At 48.9% G+C, this 15900-nt stretch overlaps 1 protein-coding gene across 1 annotated transcript; it reads right to left on the bottom strand.

Annotated features, from left to right (window-relative positions):
- Positions 1-447: 447 nt before the first annotated feature.
- LOC144929599 (uncharacterized) lies at positions 448-5916 on the bottom strand. The gene is made up of 3 exons (XM_078849625.1): positions 5667-5916; positions 3362-3493; positions 448-1729 (listed from the first exon to the last, which is right to left on the bottom strand). Exons 1-3 carry the CDS (start codon positions 5755-5757, stop codon positions 1644-1646), a joined length of 309 nt encoding a protein of 102 aa, XP_078705751.1. The 5' UTR covers positions 5758-5916; the 3' UTR covers positions 448-1643.
- Between the last annotated feature and the right edge of the window lie 9984 nt (positions 5917-15900).

Raw genomic sequence — 15900 nt, 5'->3', positions numbered from 1 at the left:
GCTAAGTATCCACTTTTAGACACAACAGGAGGAGCAATCAACCTCATTTATGTAGTGAAACAGCTGCAGACAATGAAAGTGACCACCCAAGGCACCAGGCTGCATGGCAGGAAAGAGCTGTGTGGGCCGAGGGGCACCCTGGTTGTAGCCCCAGGTGTTCGGAGCAGCCTGTGTGTGAGGGAGGCTGAAGGAGCTGTGAGCGGGACCCTGTCAGGAAGCAGAGATGGAGTTTCTTGGGCACAGAGCTGAAGGGGCAGAAGGGGCATTTCCGAGACAGGGAACAGCCTGCAGCTGTTTGTTCCTGCTGTGTTCAAGGGAACAAGATGTTCTAACTAAACAAGATCACAGCAAGAACAGACCTGCTTGGGAGCAGCGATTGCTCCCCCTGTAGCCAGACAGACAGCCCCCCCCCCCCCTTCAGACCAGCATTGCTGGAAATACAGGAGGAAGCCGGAACAGGGCACTTAACATATATTCCAGCACAGCCTTTGAAGCTGTGAAAAGCACAGGTGTGCTGCTACAATGTGCCTCTGGGAGCAGATACAAGGATTAAGCTCACAGCAGGCAGAGGCCCTGTGATAGACATGGCTCTTAGCCCCTACTAAATAGCGTGATGCACACACACCAACATCCTAGGTGGGAAAATATTTACCCTGATAAAAGAAATGTCCAGTAGTCGACACCTATTGTTTCTCTCCCTTGCAAGTGTAAACTACTCTTGCGAAAGCTGGCGTCACCCAGACAGACCAGCCTCAATTTGGCATAAGAAAGGAGAGAGAGAATAAAGGAGTACAGAGGTATAAGTAGGGGACCTACAGCACCATGATTTTTGAGTGCTTTTCACTATCTGCTGGTCAGATAAGTGACAGCCTCCCAAGGCTTCTGCAGCTAAGAGGGTCCCTAAGCCTTGTCCCTTATTCATCTTTCCGTGGAATTGAGTGACCGATCCTGGCTTGGCACCGCTGGAATCGAGAGATGCAAGGAGGGTAAGAAGCACCCACACCTGATCTCCTATCTTTAGTGTATACATATTTTGAAATAGAGCTCTATACTTTGTTTTCTTTCTTTGGGATTGTGGCTTCAGTTTTGTAACTTGTTTGTGTGTGTGTAACATCTCTACATTTAAATAAGTAGGCACTAGCAATTTTGTAACCACATGATTAGAATCTAGCTTAATAAATTTTGGTAACCATTTGTGCATAAGCCTGACTTGTTTTCTCTGGTTTACTGTAAAGCAGCCAACACAATTAAAGAACCTCAGCCGTTTTGGCTTTAAAGCCTGGCCATTAGGTGAGAGTACTAAGAGCCTAGCATTGAGTTGTGCCGCCTCCACGGGGCAAACTCTTGGGGCACCTGTCAGTCAATCCTGGCTGCCCGCTGCGAAGGAGCTCTGAGCTCTAGCAGTTAAAGTCACAGGTGGTTAGGACCTTGGGGCATCCATCAGCCTAGCCTGGGCTGCCCGCCGCAAAGGGACAGTGCGTCCTAGCGGTTAAAGTCATGGATGGTATAAATGGGCATAGCTGGCACCTCACCAAACATCCTTGGCCATCGGCTAACACCCCCTAACAGGAACAAACCTGACAGCACCTCCGATTTTGGCTTCTGCCAAAGGGGCAACATCAGTAATACAAATACACGGACACTCATAAGTAAACTGAATTGTTACCGTTGCCTCTCAGCACAGATTGACCAGTCCGCAACTGCTCCAGCTCCTTGGACATCTCCGAGTCTAGACAGAAGGACAGATGCCAGCTGTTTATATGGTTTGGGGAGGGGTGGGGGGAGGGGGGCTGAGTTTTCGATTTGGGTTCACAGCGTAGAGTGACATGCTGCATTTCTACTTTCCAACTTCCCCCTGTGGAGATAATCTCTGAGGGTGATATCCCCAAAGGGATTTTGGCATTGCAATGCTGAGCACCACAGTGCCTAGAAAATCCCAGGAACACCCACAAAGCCAAGTTACATGCCCAGGCTCCGATACAATGACTGGGGAGAGCAATGCATCTGAGTGCAATCCCCAAAACGCAGCACGCTAGGCGGGGAGCTGTGTAAGTAGCCAATGGGAGATACTGATGAGCCATCCCTGCCCTTTTCTCAGAGCTAGGCATGCTAATCCAGGCTGCAGGAATGGGAAGTATCTAGCTCTGCTAGTGATCCACAAACAGGAACTCCTCTCCTGGCTTAGGCACCTAAGTAGCGTCTTTTGGGAATGAGTTAGGTGCCTGCCTCGTTCTACACAAAATGCAGGGGAGGAGGTGCTGCTGCCCACCTTATAATTTATAGCCCAATGGTCAGAACACTCACTTGGGATGTGGGCGACCCAGGTTCAAATCCCTCCTCCCTGGCAGAGGAGCAGAAAGGATTTGTATAGGGGTTTAGGTGGGAGACAAGCATCCAGATGCCTCGAGGGAGGCAGGAGTGCACATGCCTAGAGGTGTCGAGTGAGTTTAGGTGCCTACAGTGCTCAGTGGGAGTTTTGTGGATTGCAGTAGGAGCCTTAGGTGCCTCACTGGCTTCAAGGATTTCACCCAGAGTCCCCTCTGAATGACCTCTGCCCTGGTGCAGTCTGGCCAACTCCAGAGGTTAAAAACCAATCACAAGATTGGCTTAAAAATCATGGGATTTGTGAAAAATAATAGACTTTTCTTTTCTTTGCCTCCTGGTTTCTGAGCCATTACATCGCTTTCCCAAGCTTTTCTCTGCAACTAGAATCCGTCTCAGTATTTTTAAATGAAAGCTCAGATTCTCACCCAATCACAAGACTCCTGGAGCTGGGGCTTTAATTCAAACACCACCTAGAGCTCACAACGCTGAGGCTGCTCTGTGTAATGACACCCACCAAGGCTCCTCAGCAGGATGTGAATCCCTGCCACAGCAAAGACCTTTTGAGCTACAGGAGCTACTCTCTTAACTGGCAGGAATAGTTAGGCTGTTATCCTGCGTGGAGCAGCTGCTAGAGGGCATCCCAACATACATTGTACTTACTTGTACCTGTGAATACATTCAAGAATCAAACACCAGCGTGTTCCTGCTCACAGTGTGGGCTCTGGGAAGGTGCCCCACTGCTGTGAATTGGAGGGCAGGTGGCCTGACTTAATGAGCCTTGTCTTACAATTAGCAGCACTATGGCACAATGAAACACATTGCGGGGGCCTATATCCCTTCTCCTGCAGTGTCTTGACACTGGCCATTGCCAGACACAAGGGGACCTGGCTGGGAGGGACTCTTGGCCTGAAATCCTGGCCTTGCTGAAGCCAATGAGAATTTGGCCATTGACTTAATGGAGTCGGGATTTCACCCCTGGTCTTTTCCACTGGTCCATTCCTGCGTGATAGTCCTAAACGCACTCCGGGATACTTACACTTTCCAATCACCATGGCGAGGAGGATGACCCATAATACAAACGACACGGCGTTCACAGCGTGAAGGGGTAATACTGACCTTTCCTCCCCATTCAGGCCGCTGCCGCTACCGCACTGCAGCAAGGAATTCCCTGGAAGGCAGGAGCAGAGACAGCGGGGGTTAGAGCATTGGTCCCTGCCCTCTGGTGAACCAGTGCTGCGGGGGCAGGTGTGCTCGAAGCCTCGCGGGGAAGGCACTAGGGGAATTCAGAATTCACTATTATTGTAATTCATAAATAGAGATGGACGTGCCACTGGGGTCAGGAATCTCTGTGCAGCACAGAGCATGCAGGGGAATTCACACCCTCTATCTATCTATCCCTATAGAATCATAGAATATCAGGGTTGGAAGAGACATCAGGAGGTCATCTAGTCCAACCCCCTGCTCAAAGCAGGACCAATCCCCAACTAAATCATCCCAGCCAGGGCTTTGTCAAGCTGGGCCTTAAAAACTTCTAAGGATGGAGATTCCACCAAATCCCTAGGTAACCCATTCCAGTGCTTCACCACCCTCCTAGTGAAAGAGTTTTTCCTAATATCCAACCTAGACCTCCCCCACTGCAACTTGAGACCATTGCTCCTTATATCCACCCTATCTATCTATCATTTGCCCACCTGGATTTCCATTGAGCCTAAGCCCCAGAAGTAAGAGAACCCCATTTCCTGGAAGTCCCCTCTGTTTTCCGAAGGATCCTTTGGGGGAGCCAGGCCATGAGATCCATGTGAGATGCTGGGATGATTCCCTGGGGTTTCACCTCCCACCCTTTCCTCTCTCTGCTTTGACTGCCTTCCACCATCAGGATACAGCTCCGCGGCTGCAACCCCTGCCTACATCTCCCCCTCACCCCCTGTTCAGTCCGTGCTCCCCTCCTGATGGTTGCTTGTACCACCTCCCTATGGCCAGCCCTGGCCTCCCCCCCAGTGCCCTATGCTCCCCCATACACTGTCCTCTAAGATTCCTCCCCATCTTGCTGCAGACTCATGCGCCATGAAGCCTGCCAGGCAGAGAGGCTGCCCCCCGCTCTGTGCTGCTCTGTCCCAGCCACTGTAGCCTCCTCCAGGCAGGGACAAGCCCTTGGTTCAGAGCGTTGCTCCATGCACAGTACCATGTACTCACCAGCCAACCCCCCCTTCCTCCACTGCCCCAGCCCACTGTGCTGCTGTCAGCAGCGGGGCTGGGGAGGGGAAGGAAGCAGCTGTGTCTCCAACGCCTACATCTCAAATCAGCGCCCCCCTCCCACACACACACGCACGTATCCCCCTTCACTTCCCAGGAATGAAAGTAAAAAAAGAGGAAGAAAAGAAGCACAAATCTGCTGTAAGCGCAGAATTGCACGAGGCATGTTCCTATTGCACAACGCAGGGACATCCCGCCTGATCAGCAGAACTCTGGCTCTGAAATGCCTCTCGTAACACGTCCACCCCTGGGCTGGGACAGGGATCAGGGCCAAGGCTCCTGATGGTATAACCTGCAATTGTGTACGACGGGCTCCAGCGCCCAGCAACTCGTACATTGTGGACACTAGTCCTGAGTGCAATATGGATGCAAAATGGATCTATTTATCCATTTATCCATTCAATCCCATAAATGCTAGCCATCCCTATACAACCCCATCCAGCCATCCCCATACTCCTCCATCCGTCCATCCATCCATCCCCATACACCCCCCTCCATTCATCTCCATATACCCCCCATCCACCCATCACCATAAACCCCCCTCCATCCATCCATCCCCATACACCCCCCTCCATCCATCTCCATATACCCCCCATCCATCTATCCATCCCCATACACGCACATCCATCCCTATCTATCTCACAATCTCCATACACACCAGTTCATCCACAGCTATCTATCTATCTATCATCATACAGCACCCCTCCATCCCCATACACTCTCTCTCTCTCTTGCTCCCCTGCTTTTAAACCCCTCATTGCCAGAGTATGCAAGCACCAAACATAAACATCTGATGAAATGCTGCTGAGACAAGCCTGGAATTCTCAGCCTGGCTCTGCCCAGCACCTCCTGCTGTGATGTATGAAACGCCACCCTCCCAGAGTACAGACCTGCCTTCGAGTCTGACTTCGCTGCTGAGCACTATGCCGCTCCATAAGTAGGGCCCAATCCTGCAAACCTCGCTGACACCGCCCTCCTCTTGGCTTCACTGGGGTGTGGAGTCTGCAGGATCAGGGCGTGTTATCAAGGAGTGAGCTGATTAGCAGGAAATGATTGCGCACTCTCCCACTAATGCAGCCTGGGGTTACCTGCTCTCCCAAAAGCCATTTCTGTCTCCTGTTCCTTGAGCGTCCCTTGGTCGGACTCTTCGCACTTTTGGTAAATGCTGCCTGAAGGCATCACTCTGAGCCTCTTCCTACCCCAATGGCTCAAACGGCTTTTATACCAGCTGAGGTTCTGAGCATCTTTCCTGGAAAAGGAAACACATGTACCCAGCCACTCTTCCTCTCTTCAGAACACAGAGATCTGTGACCCTGTCACTTCTCCTCTAGCAGCTGGGAGCCTTCATCCAATCAGGATTCCTGGTGCAGCTGACAAACAATAGCCACCCACCCAGTGACCCCAGGAGCACAGACAATCTTTAAGTGGGAGGATCTTTTCGGAGCTGGGCATGTCCTTACCCTGGGCCCGGCAAGAGGGGTTCTCGCGTGTGCAGTCTGTGAACATTGCTGTTCAGGGAAACAGAATGGTGAACATCTTGCAAATAAACAAACGGCACTAAGAAAACACCTGACTCCATGTCACCGATTTCTGCTCCAAACAGGAAGCCAATCTACAAGGGCCTGAAAAGCCACTTGTCAAAGGGCACCAACATCTTTCTCTCTTTTCAGGGTCTTTGTGCCATTGATGGCACTTGGCATCTTGTCAGTTTCACTGGTTTCCAGCCCTGCATAGGCTGTGAGTCGGGTTCCCCTGTTGTTTGCATTGATCTCTCTCACAGCACCAGGGAGGGGAAAACAAGGAAAATGTAAAGGTAAAAGTACAAAACTTGGCAGGAGTACCCAGGGGAGGAGTAGGAGCTGAAACAACTCGTGTAACTAAAATCACTAGGGGGAATATTTTCAAAAGCACCTAAGGGGATGTCTACACTGCAGCAAAAGCCATGCGGCATGGCTGTGGCTGACCCAGGTCAGCTGACTCAGGCTTGTGGGATGCAGCCTGCAGGGGCTAAAAATTGCAGTGTAGACATTTGGGCTCGGGTGGGAGCCCAGGCTTTGAGACCCTGCCCCTCACCGTGTTTCAGAGCCGGGGCTCCAGCCCAAGCCCAAAATTCTATACTGCGATTTTTAGCCCCACAGCACAAGTCCCAGAAGCCCGAGTCGATTGACCCCAGTTCTATGGCTCAGTGCAGTGGATTTTTTATCGCAGTGTAGACGTACCCTAAGTAATTTAGAAGCATAAATCCCAGTTTCAAAAGGCACTTGGGGCCAGATTTTCAAAGGTATCTGGCCCCTAGAGATGCAAAATCACCTCTCCAGCCCACAGACTGTAACAGTGATGTTGGTGTCTCAGGGAGTTCTGTTCTGAGTAGAGTTCTAAGAAAGGGGATGATATCTTGGGTTCTGGTACCTGACCAGGACTCCTAGATGCTACTGTAATACAAATAAATAATAATCGTCTGTTCCTCAAGAAATGGCTCTCATCTCCAGCTGGCTGACTCCAACGCCAAGATAGCTCAGGACAGAGACACTGCCAGTGACAGAGCTGCAGAATACCTCTGAAAACTGGGCTGAGAGGGGAATCCAGCGGAGGAAGAGGAAAAGGAAGATCTCACCTGGGCCAGCAGGTAAATGATTGGCCTGGCTCCGCCGCCTCTCTGTGGGCTGCTCTGCCTCAGTTTTTGCACCAATGTCACTAAGCCCTGGTCTACACTAGGACTTTAGGTCGAATTTAGCAGCATAAAATCGATCTAAACCTGCACCCGTCCACAGGATGAAGCCCTTTATTTCGACTTAAAGGGCTCTTGAAATCGATTTCCATACTCCACCCCTGACAAGTGGATTAGCGCTTAAATTAGCCTTGCCGGGTCGAATTTGGGCTACTATGGACACAATTCGACGGTATTGGCCTCCGGGAGCTATCCCAGAGTGCTCCATTGTGACCGCTCTGGACAGCACTCTCAGCTCAGATGCATTGGCCAGGTAGACAGGAAAAGAACTGCGAACTTCTGAATCTCATTTCCTGTTTGGCCAGTGTGGCAAGCTGCAGGTGACCATGCAGAGCTCATCAGCAGAGGTGACCGTGATGGAGTCCCAGAATCGCAAAAGAGCTCCAGCATGGACCGAACGGGAGGTACGGGATCTGATCGCTGTATGGGGAGAGGAATCCGTGCTATCAGAACTCTGTTCCAGTTTTCGAAATGCCAAAACCTTTGTCAAAATCTCCCAGGGCATGAGGGACAGAGGCCATAACAGGGATCCGAAGCAGTGCCGCGTGAAACTTAAGGAGCTGAGGCAAGCCTACTAGAAAACCAGAGGGGCGAACGGCCGCTCCGGTTCAGAGCCCCAAACATGCCACTTCTGTGATGAGCTGCATGCCATTTTAGGGGGTTCAGCCACCACTACCCCAGCCGTGTTGTTTGACTCTGTCAAGGTTCCTTCCCCACTCTGAATGCTAGGGTACAGATGTGGGGACCTGCATGAAAAACCTCCTAAGCTTATCTTTACCAGCTTAGGTCAAAACTTCCCCAAGGTACAAAATATTCTACCCTTTGTCCTTGGATTGGCCGCTACCACCACCAAACAAATACTGGTTATTGGGGAAGAGCTGTTGGAAATGTCTTTCCCCCCAAAATACTTCTCAAAACCTTGCACCCCACTTCCTGGACAAGGTTTGGTAAAAAGCCTTACCAATTTGCCTAGGTGACTACAGACCCAGACCCTTGGATCTTAAGAACAATGAACAATCCTCCCAACACTTGCACTCCCCCTTTCCAGGGAAATGTTGGATAAAAAGCCTCACCAATTTGCATAGGTGACCACAGACCCAAACCCTTGGATCTGAGAACAATGAAAAAGCATTCAGTTTTCTTACAAGAAGACTTTTAATAGAAATAGAAGTAAATAGAAGTAAAGAAATCCCCTCTGTAAAATCAGGATGGTAGATACCTTACAGGGTAATTAGATTCAAAACATAGAGAACCCCTCTAGGAAAAACCTTAAGTTACAAAAAAGATACACAGAAGGAAATAGTTATTCTATTCAGCACAATTCTTTTCTCAGCCATTTAAAGAAATCATAATCTAACACATACCTAGCTAGATTACTTACTAAAAGTTCTAAAAAGAAAAGGAGGACTTGTGGCACCTTAGAGACTAACCAATTTATTTGAGCATGAGCTTTCGTGAGCTACAGCTCACTTCATCAGATGTTTACCGTGGAAACTGCACGTTTCCACGGTAAAAGTTCTAAGACTCCATTCCTGGTCTATCCCCGACAAAAGCAGCATATAGACAGACAGAGACCCTTTGTTTCTCTCCCTCCTCCCAGCTTTTGAAAGTATCTTGTCTCCTCATTGGTCATTTTGGTCAGGTGCCAGCGAGGTTACCTTTAGCTTCTTAACCCTTTACAGGTGAGAGGAGTTTTCCTCTGGCCAGGAGGGATTTTAAAGGGGTTTACCCTTCCCTTTATATTTATGACATGCCCCCCAAATCTCAGCTAGGGTGAAACACTGGCTGGGATTTCTTCCTGGAGCTCTAGGAAAAACAGAGTTAATAAAACACATGCATCTCTAAATATACTACCAAGTACATAAAGACTAACAATATTTTCCACATCTCAAGGACGATTTTAACCAGTTGATTCTGGGAAACTTTCACGGGAGAGTGCATCAGCCACTTTGTTAGAAGCTCCTGAGATGTGTTGGATGTCAAAATCAAAATCTTGGAGAGCTAAACTCCACCGAAGAAGTTTTTTGCTATTTTCTTTGACGGTGTGAAGCCACTTCAGTGCAGCATGGTCGGTTTGCAGGTGGAAATGCCATCCCCAAACATATGGGCGTAGCTTTTTCAGAGCGTAGACAATGGCGTAACATTCTTTTTCAGTGACTGACCAGTTGCTTTCCTTCTCAGACAGTTTTTTGCTGAGAAACACTACAGGGTGGAATTCTTGATCAGGTCCTTTCTGCATTAAAACTGCTCCCACACCACGCTCGGACGCATCTGTGGTTACTAGGAATGGTTTGTCAAAGTCTGGGGCCCTTAGTACAGGGTCAGACATGAGTGTCGCTTTAAGCTTGTTAAAGGCCTTCTGACACTTTTCGGTCCACTGAACAGCATTTGGCTGTTTCTTTTTGGTTAGGTCTGTCAGTGGGGCGGCGATTTGGCTGAATTGCGGTACAAATCGTCTGTAATAACCGGCCAAGCCTAAGAAGGATTGAACCTGTTTCTTTGACTTTGGGACAGACCACTTTTGGATAGCATCCACTTTGGCCTGTAGGGGGCTGATAGTTCCTTGACCCACCTGGTGTCCAAGGTAAGTCACTCTGTTTAGGCCTATTTGACACTTCTTAGCCTTAACAGTTAGTCCTGCCTCCCTTATGCGCTCAAGGACTTTTTGTAGATGTTCCAGGTGGTCTGCCCAGGAATCTGAAAATATGGCCACATCGTCAAGGTAGGCAACTGCATATTCTCCTAATCCCACTAGGAGACCATCTACAAGTCTTTGGAAGGTGGCGGGTGCATTTCGCGGCCTGAAAGGGAGTACATTAAATTCATACAGCCCAAGATGTGTGGTGAAGGCTGACCTTTCCTTGGCAGATTCATCTAGTGGTACCTGCCAGTACCCCTTGGTTAAGTCCAAGGTAGAGATGAACTGGGCCCATCCCAGTTTCTCTAATAGTTCATCTGTGCATGGCATTGGATAGTTGTCTGGGTGAGTTACAGCATTTAGCCTATGGTAGTCCACGCAAAAACGTATCTCCCCATCAGGTTTGGGAACTAGAACCACTGGAAATGCCCATGCACTTCCAGAAGGGCGGATTACACCCATCTGTAACATATCCTGGATCTCCCGGTCTATAGCAGTTTTAGCTTGAGGAGACACCCAGTAAGGTTAGATCCTAATTGGGTGAGCATTACCTGTGTTAATGGAGTGATATGCCCGTTCAGTCAGTCCTGGGGTGGCTGAGAACGTTGGCGCGTAGCTAGTGCACAGCTCCTGGATCTGCTGTCGCTGCACACGCCCAAGGGTCATGGAGAGGTTCACCTCTTCCACACCACCAGCACATTTCCCTTCGTAGGAGACACCTTCAGGCCACTCAGCGTCGTCTCCTCCCTGGGCTGTAAACTGACAAACCTTTAATTCTCTGGAATAAAAGGGCTTCAGAGAATTAATATGGTACACCTTAGGCTTTTGGTTGGAGGTGGGGAATGCTATGAGATAATTAACAGCTCCGAGGCGCTCCTGGACCGTGAATGGCCCTTGCCACGATGCTTCCATTTTATGGGCCTGGAGCGCCTTTAAGACCATGACCTGGTCCCCTACTTTGAAGGAACGCTCTCTGGCATGTTTATCATACCAGGCTTTTTGCTCTTTTTGAGCATCCTGTAAGTTTTCTTTAGCAAGGGCTAAAGCGGTTCGGAGGGTGTTTTGTAGGTTGGTTACAAAGTCCAGAATGTTAGTTCCTGGAGAAGGTGTAAATCCCTCCCATTGCTGCTTCACCAACTGTAATGGCCCCTTAACCTCACAGCCATATACAAGTTCAAATGGGGAAAACCCGAAACTGGGATGTGGTACAGCTCTGTAGGCAAAGAGCAACTGCTGCAACACTAGGTCCCAATCATTGGAGTGCTCATTTATGAATTTACAGAACATGGCCCCCAAAGTTCCATTAAACTTCTCCACCATGCCATTTGTTTGATGGTGGTAAGGAGTGGCAACCAAGTGATTTACCCTCAAGGGATTATGAGTGGTACACTGTCAGTAGCAGTACTGTAATAGATGGGCAAAGGAGGGCGGGTTATGCTGTTGTGACCCTCCATGACACTGTGAAAGCTGAAGGTTTGCCTGCTGGGACCTCTGCCCAGCTTGCCAAACTAATAGCCCTGACCCGTGCACTTGAACTGTCAAAAGGAAAGCAGGTCAACGTTTTTACTGATTCAAAGTATGCTTTTGGTGTGCTGCATGCTCATGCTGGCCTGTGGAAGCAAAGGGGAATGCTGACAGCCCAAGGCTCCCCAGTCAAGTACGGGCCCCAAATCCTCCGGCTCCTAGAAGCCGTACAACTCCCCTCGGAAGTGGCGGTGGTACACTGTAAGGCCCATCAAAGGGACAATCAAGATGTGGCCAGAGGTAATGCCCGGGCAGATAGAGAGGCTAAGCATGCTGCCACCCTGCCATCCCCTCAGACTGAGAACGCCCATATGCATGCCCTTATCCCATCAGTAGGGGAGCTTCCAACCCCTCAGTACTCTGGGGAGGAGAGACAGCTAACCGACAAACTCGGTCTCCGGGAAAAGGAGGGATGGCTTCATTCCCCAGAAGGGAAGGTCCTCTTACCAAAGGGCCTGATCCAGCCAGTGCTGCAGAAACTACATCAAACCACTCATGCTGGCAGGGAAACACTTATCCAGCTAATGGGAAAATACTTTATCACTTCCGGACTCCGACCCCTGGCTGCCCAGGTACAAGCGGACTGCTTAGTCTGCCAAAAGAATAACCCCCGACTGGGACATCCTGTGCCACCAGCTGCCCTAGAACCCACTCCGGGCCCCGGACAAGTGTGGCAAATAGACTTTACTGAGTTTCCCCGGACCCAAGGGTTCAAATATCTCCTTGTCATAGTGGATCGGTTCAGCGGATGGCCAGAAGCCTTCCCATGCCATAACTGCACTGCCAGGACAGTGGCCCTCAAGTTTGTTAAGGAGATCATTCCTCGCTTTGGACTCCCGCTGTGGATGGAATCTGACAATGGGACACACTTCACGTCAAAAATCATTCAAAGCATCTCACATGCCTTACAGGTCCCCTGGAAACTCCATACGCCCTGGAGACCGCAAGCCAGTGGGGTAGTGGAGCGGACCAATCAGACCCTTAAACGGCATCTCTCAAAAGTGTGCCAAGAAGCCTCACTGCGATGGCCTGATGCTTTGCCCCTCGTCCTACTTTGTATCCACATTCTCCCGAGGGTAGATTAGGGCTTAGTCCCTTTGAAATTATGTTTGGAAGGGCATGGCCTATGAATGGCACCCCGGTTCTGTCAGGGGAATGGGAGTTGGGTAATGGTTTTTTGTCACAGTATATGTGTTCCCTGTCTGCTGTTCTCTTGTCTCTTCACAGGTATACCAAGGATTCCCAGCCTCTCCCCTTGGACTCTCCCTTCCACTCCTTACAGCCCGATGACTCTGTGCTTGTTCGTACCTGGAAAGACGAGCCTCTCCAGGAAAAGTGGAAAGGACCCTATACCGTCCTGCTGATCTCCCATACAGCGGCAAAGATCGAGGGACACAAGAACTGGATCCATCACTCTCGTCTGAAGGCAGTAACCGCCCCCTCGTCAGCAGAACAGTGGACCATCCAACCTGCTGACTCCTCATCTAGTGACGATCTCGGGCTAAAGCTACTGTTTAAAAGACACAAATAGCGGGCATCTTAACGCTAAAATGGGCCCTCCCAGGTACTGGAGACCCTAGGTTGGGAAGACTCTGGTGATAATTAATTGGGTAACATTGTTATTCTCTGTATTGTTATTTCCAAACTGTGCATATCGGGAGCATAACTCCTTTGTTTCGCTTGCGCACCATGTTGCTACTTTAACAAACCAGACTGATTGCTGGGTATGTGCTCCGACTCCACTGTCCCCCAAAACGGGAATGCCCCTTGACATGCTGCCCCTGACCCTAGCAGAATTAGCCACCACCAAAGAGCAGGAAAGAACGGACTCGCCGTTCTGGAATAAGACTTCTTTACAGCAAGCCGCCTATCAGGACCAGGAGTATTCAGTTGCAGTACTCACTGAGGGAGTGTTATGTTTTACCCAAAACCAATCTGATCACTATGGGCGTCCTGTGGGAAAAAGCTCTTGTGTTATTACACAGTGGGCTGATGGGTATTGGGTAAAGGCCAAAAGGGGAGGCCAACAGTGTGGATGTAATGGTTCCTCCCCTTTTAGGGAAACTCTTACAAATAATTTTACCACAAAAGAAAGGTTTGGAAATATAACTTGCCGTCCAGTTAATATCTCCAACGTAGCAAGCCAATGGTGGGTTTGTAGTGGTCCCTATGGCGAGTGTAATTTGAACGGCATAATTAGAAACGCCCCCACTTGTACCCAATCAGGAGGATGGGATACCACTTTAAGGGCATATGAACCATTTGGAAAAACAGCCAAAGCAGCTTTAAATATCCCAGGAATCCCCTTAAGAAACAGTCCTTACTGGGCCCTACAGGGTCACTATTTTGTATGTGGCCGAAAGGCTTACAAGGTGCTGCCAGCCAACTGGACAGGTAGCTGTTATATAGCTCATGGAGTTCCTCATCTTTCCATAACTGCCACACTGCCCAAAGGAAAGATTAGAAATGCCCGAGACACCTCTGTTGAGTCACGAGAAAAGACCCTGCGGCGACTGACTACGGCATTGGAGGGCAATATGAAGAATTCCTTCACAACCGAGAAGCTGGTAGGGTGCTCTGTACTGGGAATAGCGCCACTGTTTACCGGGCCAGCCACGGCATGCATAGGCCGCTATACTGCAAGGCTGCAAGTGGTACTTGAGAAAGTGGCCTTCGAGTTAGAGGACACGGTTAGTGATTTAGGATCAGCAGTAAAAACATTAAATAAAGAGGTACAGCAGCTCAGGACATTTTCCCTCCAAAAAAGGCTGGCTTTGGACTAATCTCTTGGCATCCCAAGGAGGGGTTTGTGCCCTCGTCGGGCCCCGATGTTGTGTATATGTCAATGATAGCAGTTATGAGATCTATGAAAAGGTGGTACAGGTTGAGACCCATGCCTGAGCTGGAGCACAGGTTGCCTATGCTGTTCCAGAGAGCGATTGGTTGCAAACCTTGTTTTCAGACTGGGGTTTGTCGTCTTGGCTTGGTGGTATATTTAGCCTGTTATTGAAACTTTTCTTTCCTGTATTGCTTGTATTACTGGTATTATGCTGTGCAGTATCATGTGTTAGGGCCCTTTTGCAAAAGTTAATAAGTCATTCTTTTCAGGGCTATCACAAAGTGCTTATGCAAAGTCCTATTGTAAAGAAATAAGTAGCCCAAGTGAGAAAACTCAGAGCCAAGGCTGTTGAGTGTTCTCAAGGGAGGGAGTTGTTGGGGACACTGGGGCATGGCCACTAGGTAACTCGAGGGGATGGAAGACCACGAGTGTCGATGAAGCCCCCTCGCACTAGGCCCAGGTGTCCTTACTTTATGTTTCAAATGTGAATGGTGTCCGCTGTGTCAATTAATTTTTTTAAATTATGACCATGATCTAAGATCCACATTTTCAGAATTTTCTTACATCATTCATATGCTGGGATGAATAAGGCTGCTTTCCTGAACTGCGGTCCATATTTGGAACTGTCTTTATAGTTTAGACTCAACCACCCTTCTTATACAGTTTGGAAGTTGTTCGATACTCCCTTGGGACCAGATTTACTCTTCTTTACACAGATTTGGGCCCTAGTCGGGGAGCGACATACTCATGTAACCGAGGAGCAGAATTTGGCCCTCATATGGGTTCAGTCTCTCAGTTAGGCCTGTCTTTTTATCTTATCTATTGATATAGCATCCATCCCGAGAGTAGAAGAGCAGCTGTCCCATTTCAGACGAGATACATCAATACCTATATTGATTATTCACAATGTTTTTATCTTTGTTGTACTGTTCCTTTTGAGAAATAAGAAAATAGAGTAAAAGTAAAATGTACTTTTTCTCCCAAATCTATGTGCCATTCCTGATCTTGATTGAACAGGGGAGAGTGTCTTTCCTCTGGATTAAGAATCCAGCTGAGACAACTACCCCAGCCCCACACATTCTACAAGGGAATCCAAAGTCAGAGCAGTGGCGTTCAGTGAAGGGTAGCTGCTCTCTTTGAACATCCTGATAGATGAAATAAAGGACTGGGGGTCATCATTAAAAGTACCTTAAATGGGAGCTCAATCCCCAAAGCTATGATTGCCGAATCAGGAAAAAACAAGAAAGTATGTCCTCTCAGGGATTGGCATATTCAAGTTTACAAGAGAGACGATAAAGACTGGCCATGACGTAGAAAAATCAAAATTCAAGTTTGCCAGTAAGAAAAGAGCCTGAGTAATAGTCAGCTAAAGAATGGAAGGGACCAGTTTACCCAGGAAGTTACAAGAGCCTTTATTAAAATGGAGAGCTACTTTTGTCATGCACATTGTGTAAAGAGTTGTCACTTTGGATGGGCTATCACCAGCAGGAGAGTGAATTTGTGTGGGGGGGTGGAGGGTGAGAAAACCTGGATTTGTGCTGGAAATGGCCCACCTGATGATCACTTTAGATAAGCTATTACCAGCAGGACAGT

Source organism: Lepidochelys kempii, chromosome 20 (assembly GCF_965140285.1).
Source record: "Lepidochelys kempii isolate rLepKem1 chromosome 20, rLepKem1.hap1, whole genome shotgun sequence".
NCBI classification, from domain to species: Eukaryota; Metazoa; Chordata; order Testudines; family Cheloniidae; genus Lepidochelys; species Lepidochelys kempii.
The sequence above is the reverse complement of the archived record's forward strand: the minus strand, read 5'-3'. Positions and strand labels throughout refer to the sequence as shown.

What these genes read in the sequence shown, in the direction of transcription:
- LOC144929599 (XM_078849625.1), bottom strand. Translation starts at nt 5,757, where the DNA reads ATGCCTTCAGGCAGCATTTACCAAAAGTGCGAAGAGTCCGACCAAGGG. An exon ending in AATGGCTTTTGGGAGAGCAG is followed by an intron (nt 3,494 to 5,666) that starts GTAACCCCAGGC and finishes CCTGCCTTCCAG; the next exon opens with GGAATTCCTTGCTGCAGTGC. An exon ending in CGCCATGGTGATTGGAAAGT is followed by an intron (nt 1,730 to 3,361) that starts GTAAGTATCCCG and finishes CCTTCTGTCTAG; the next exon opens with ACTCGGAGATGTCCAAGGAG.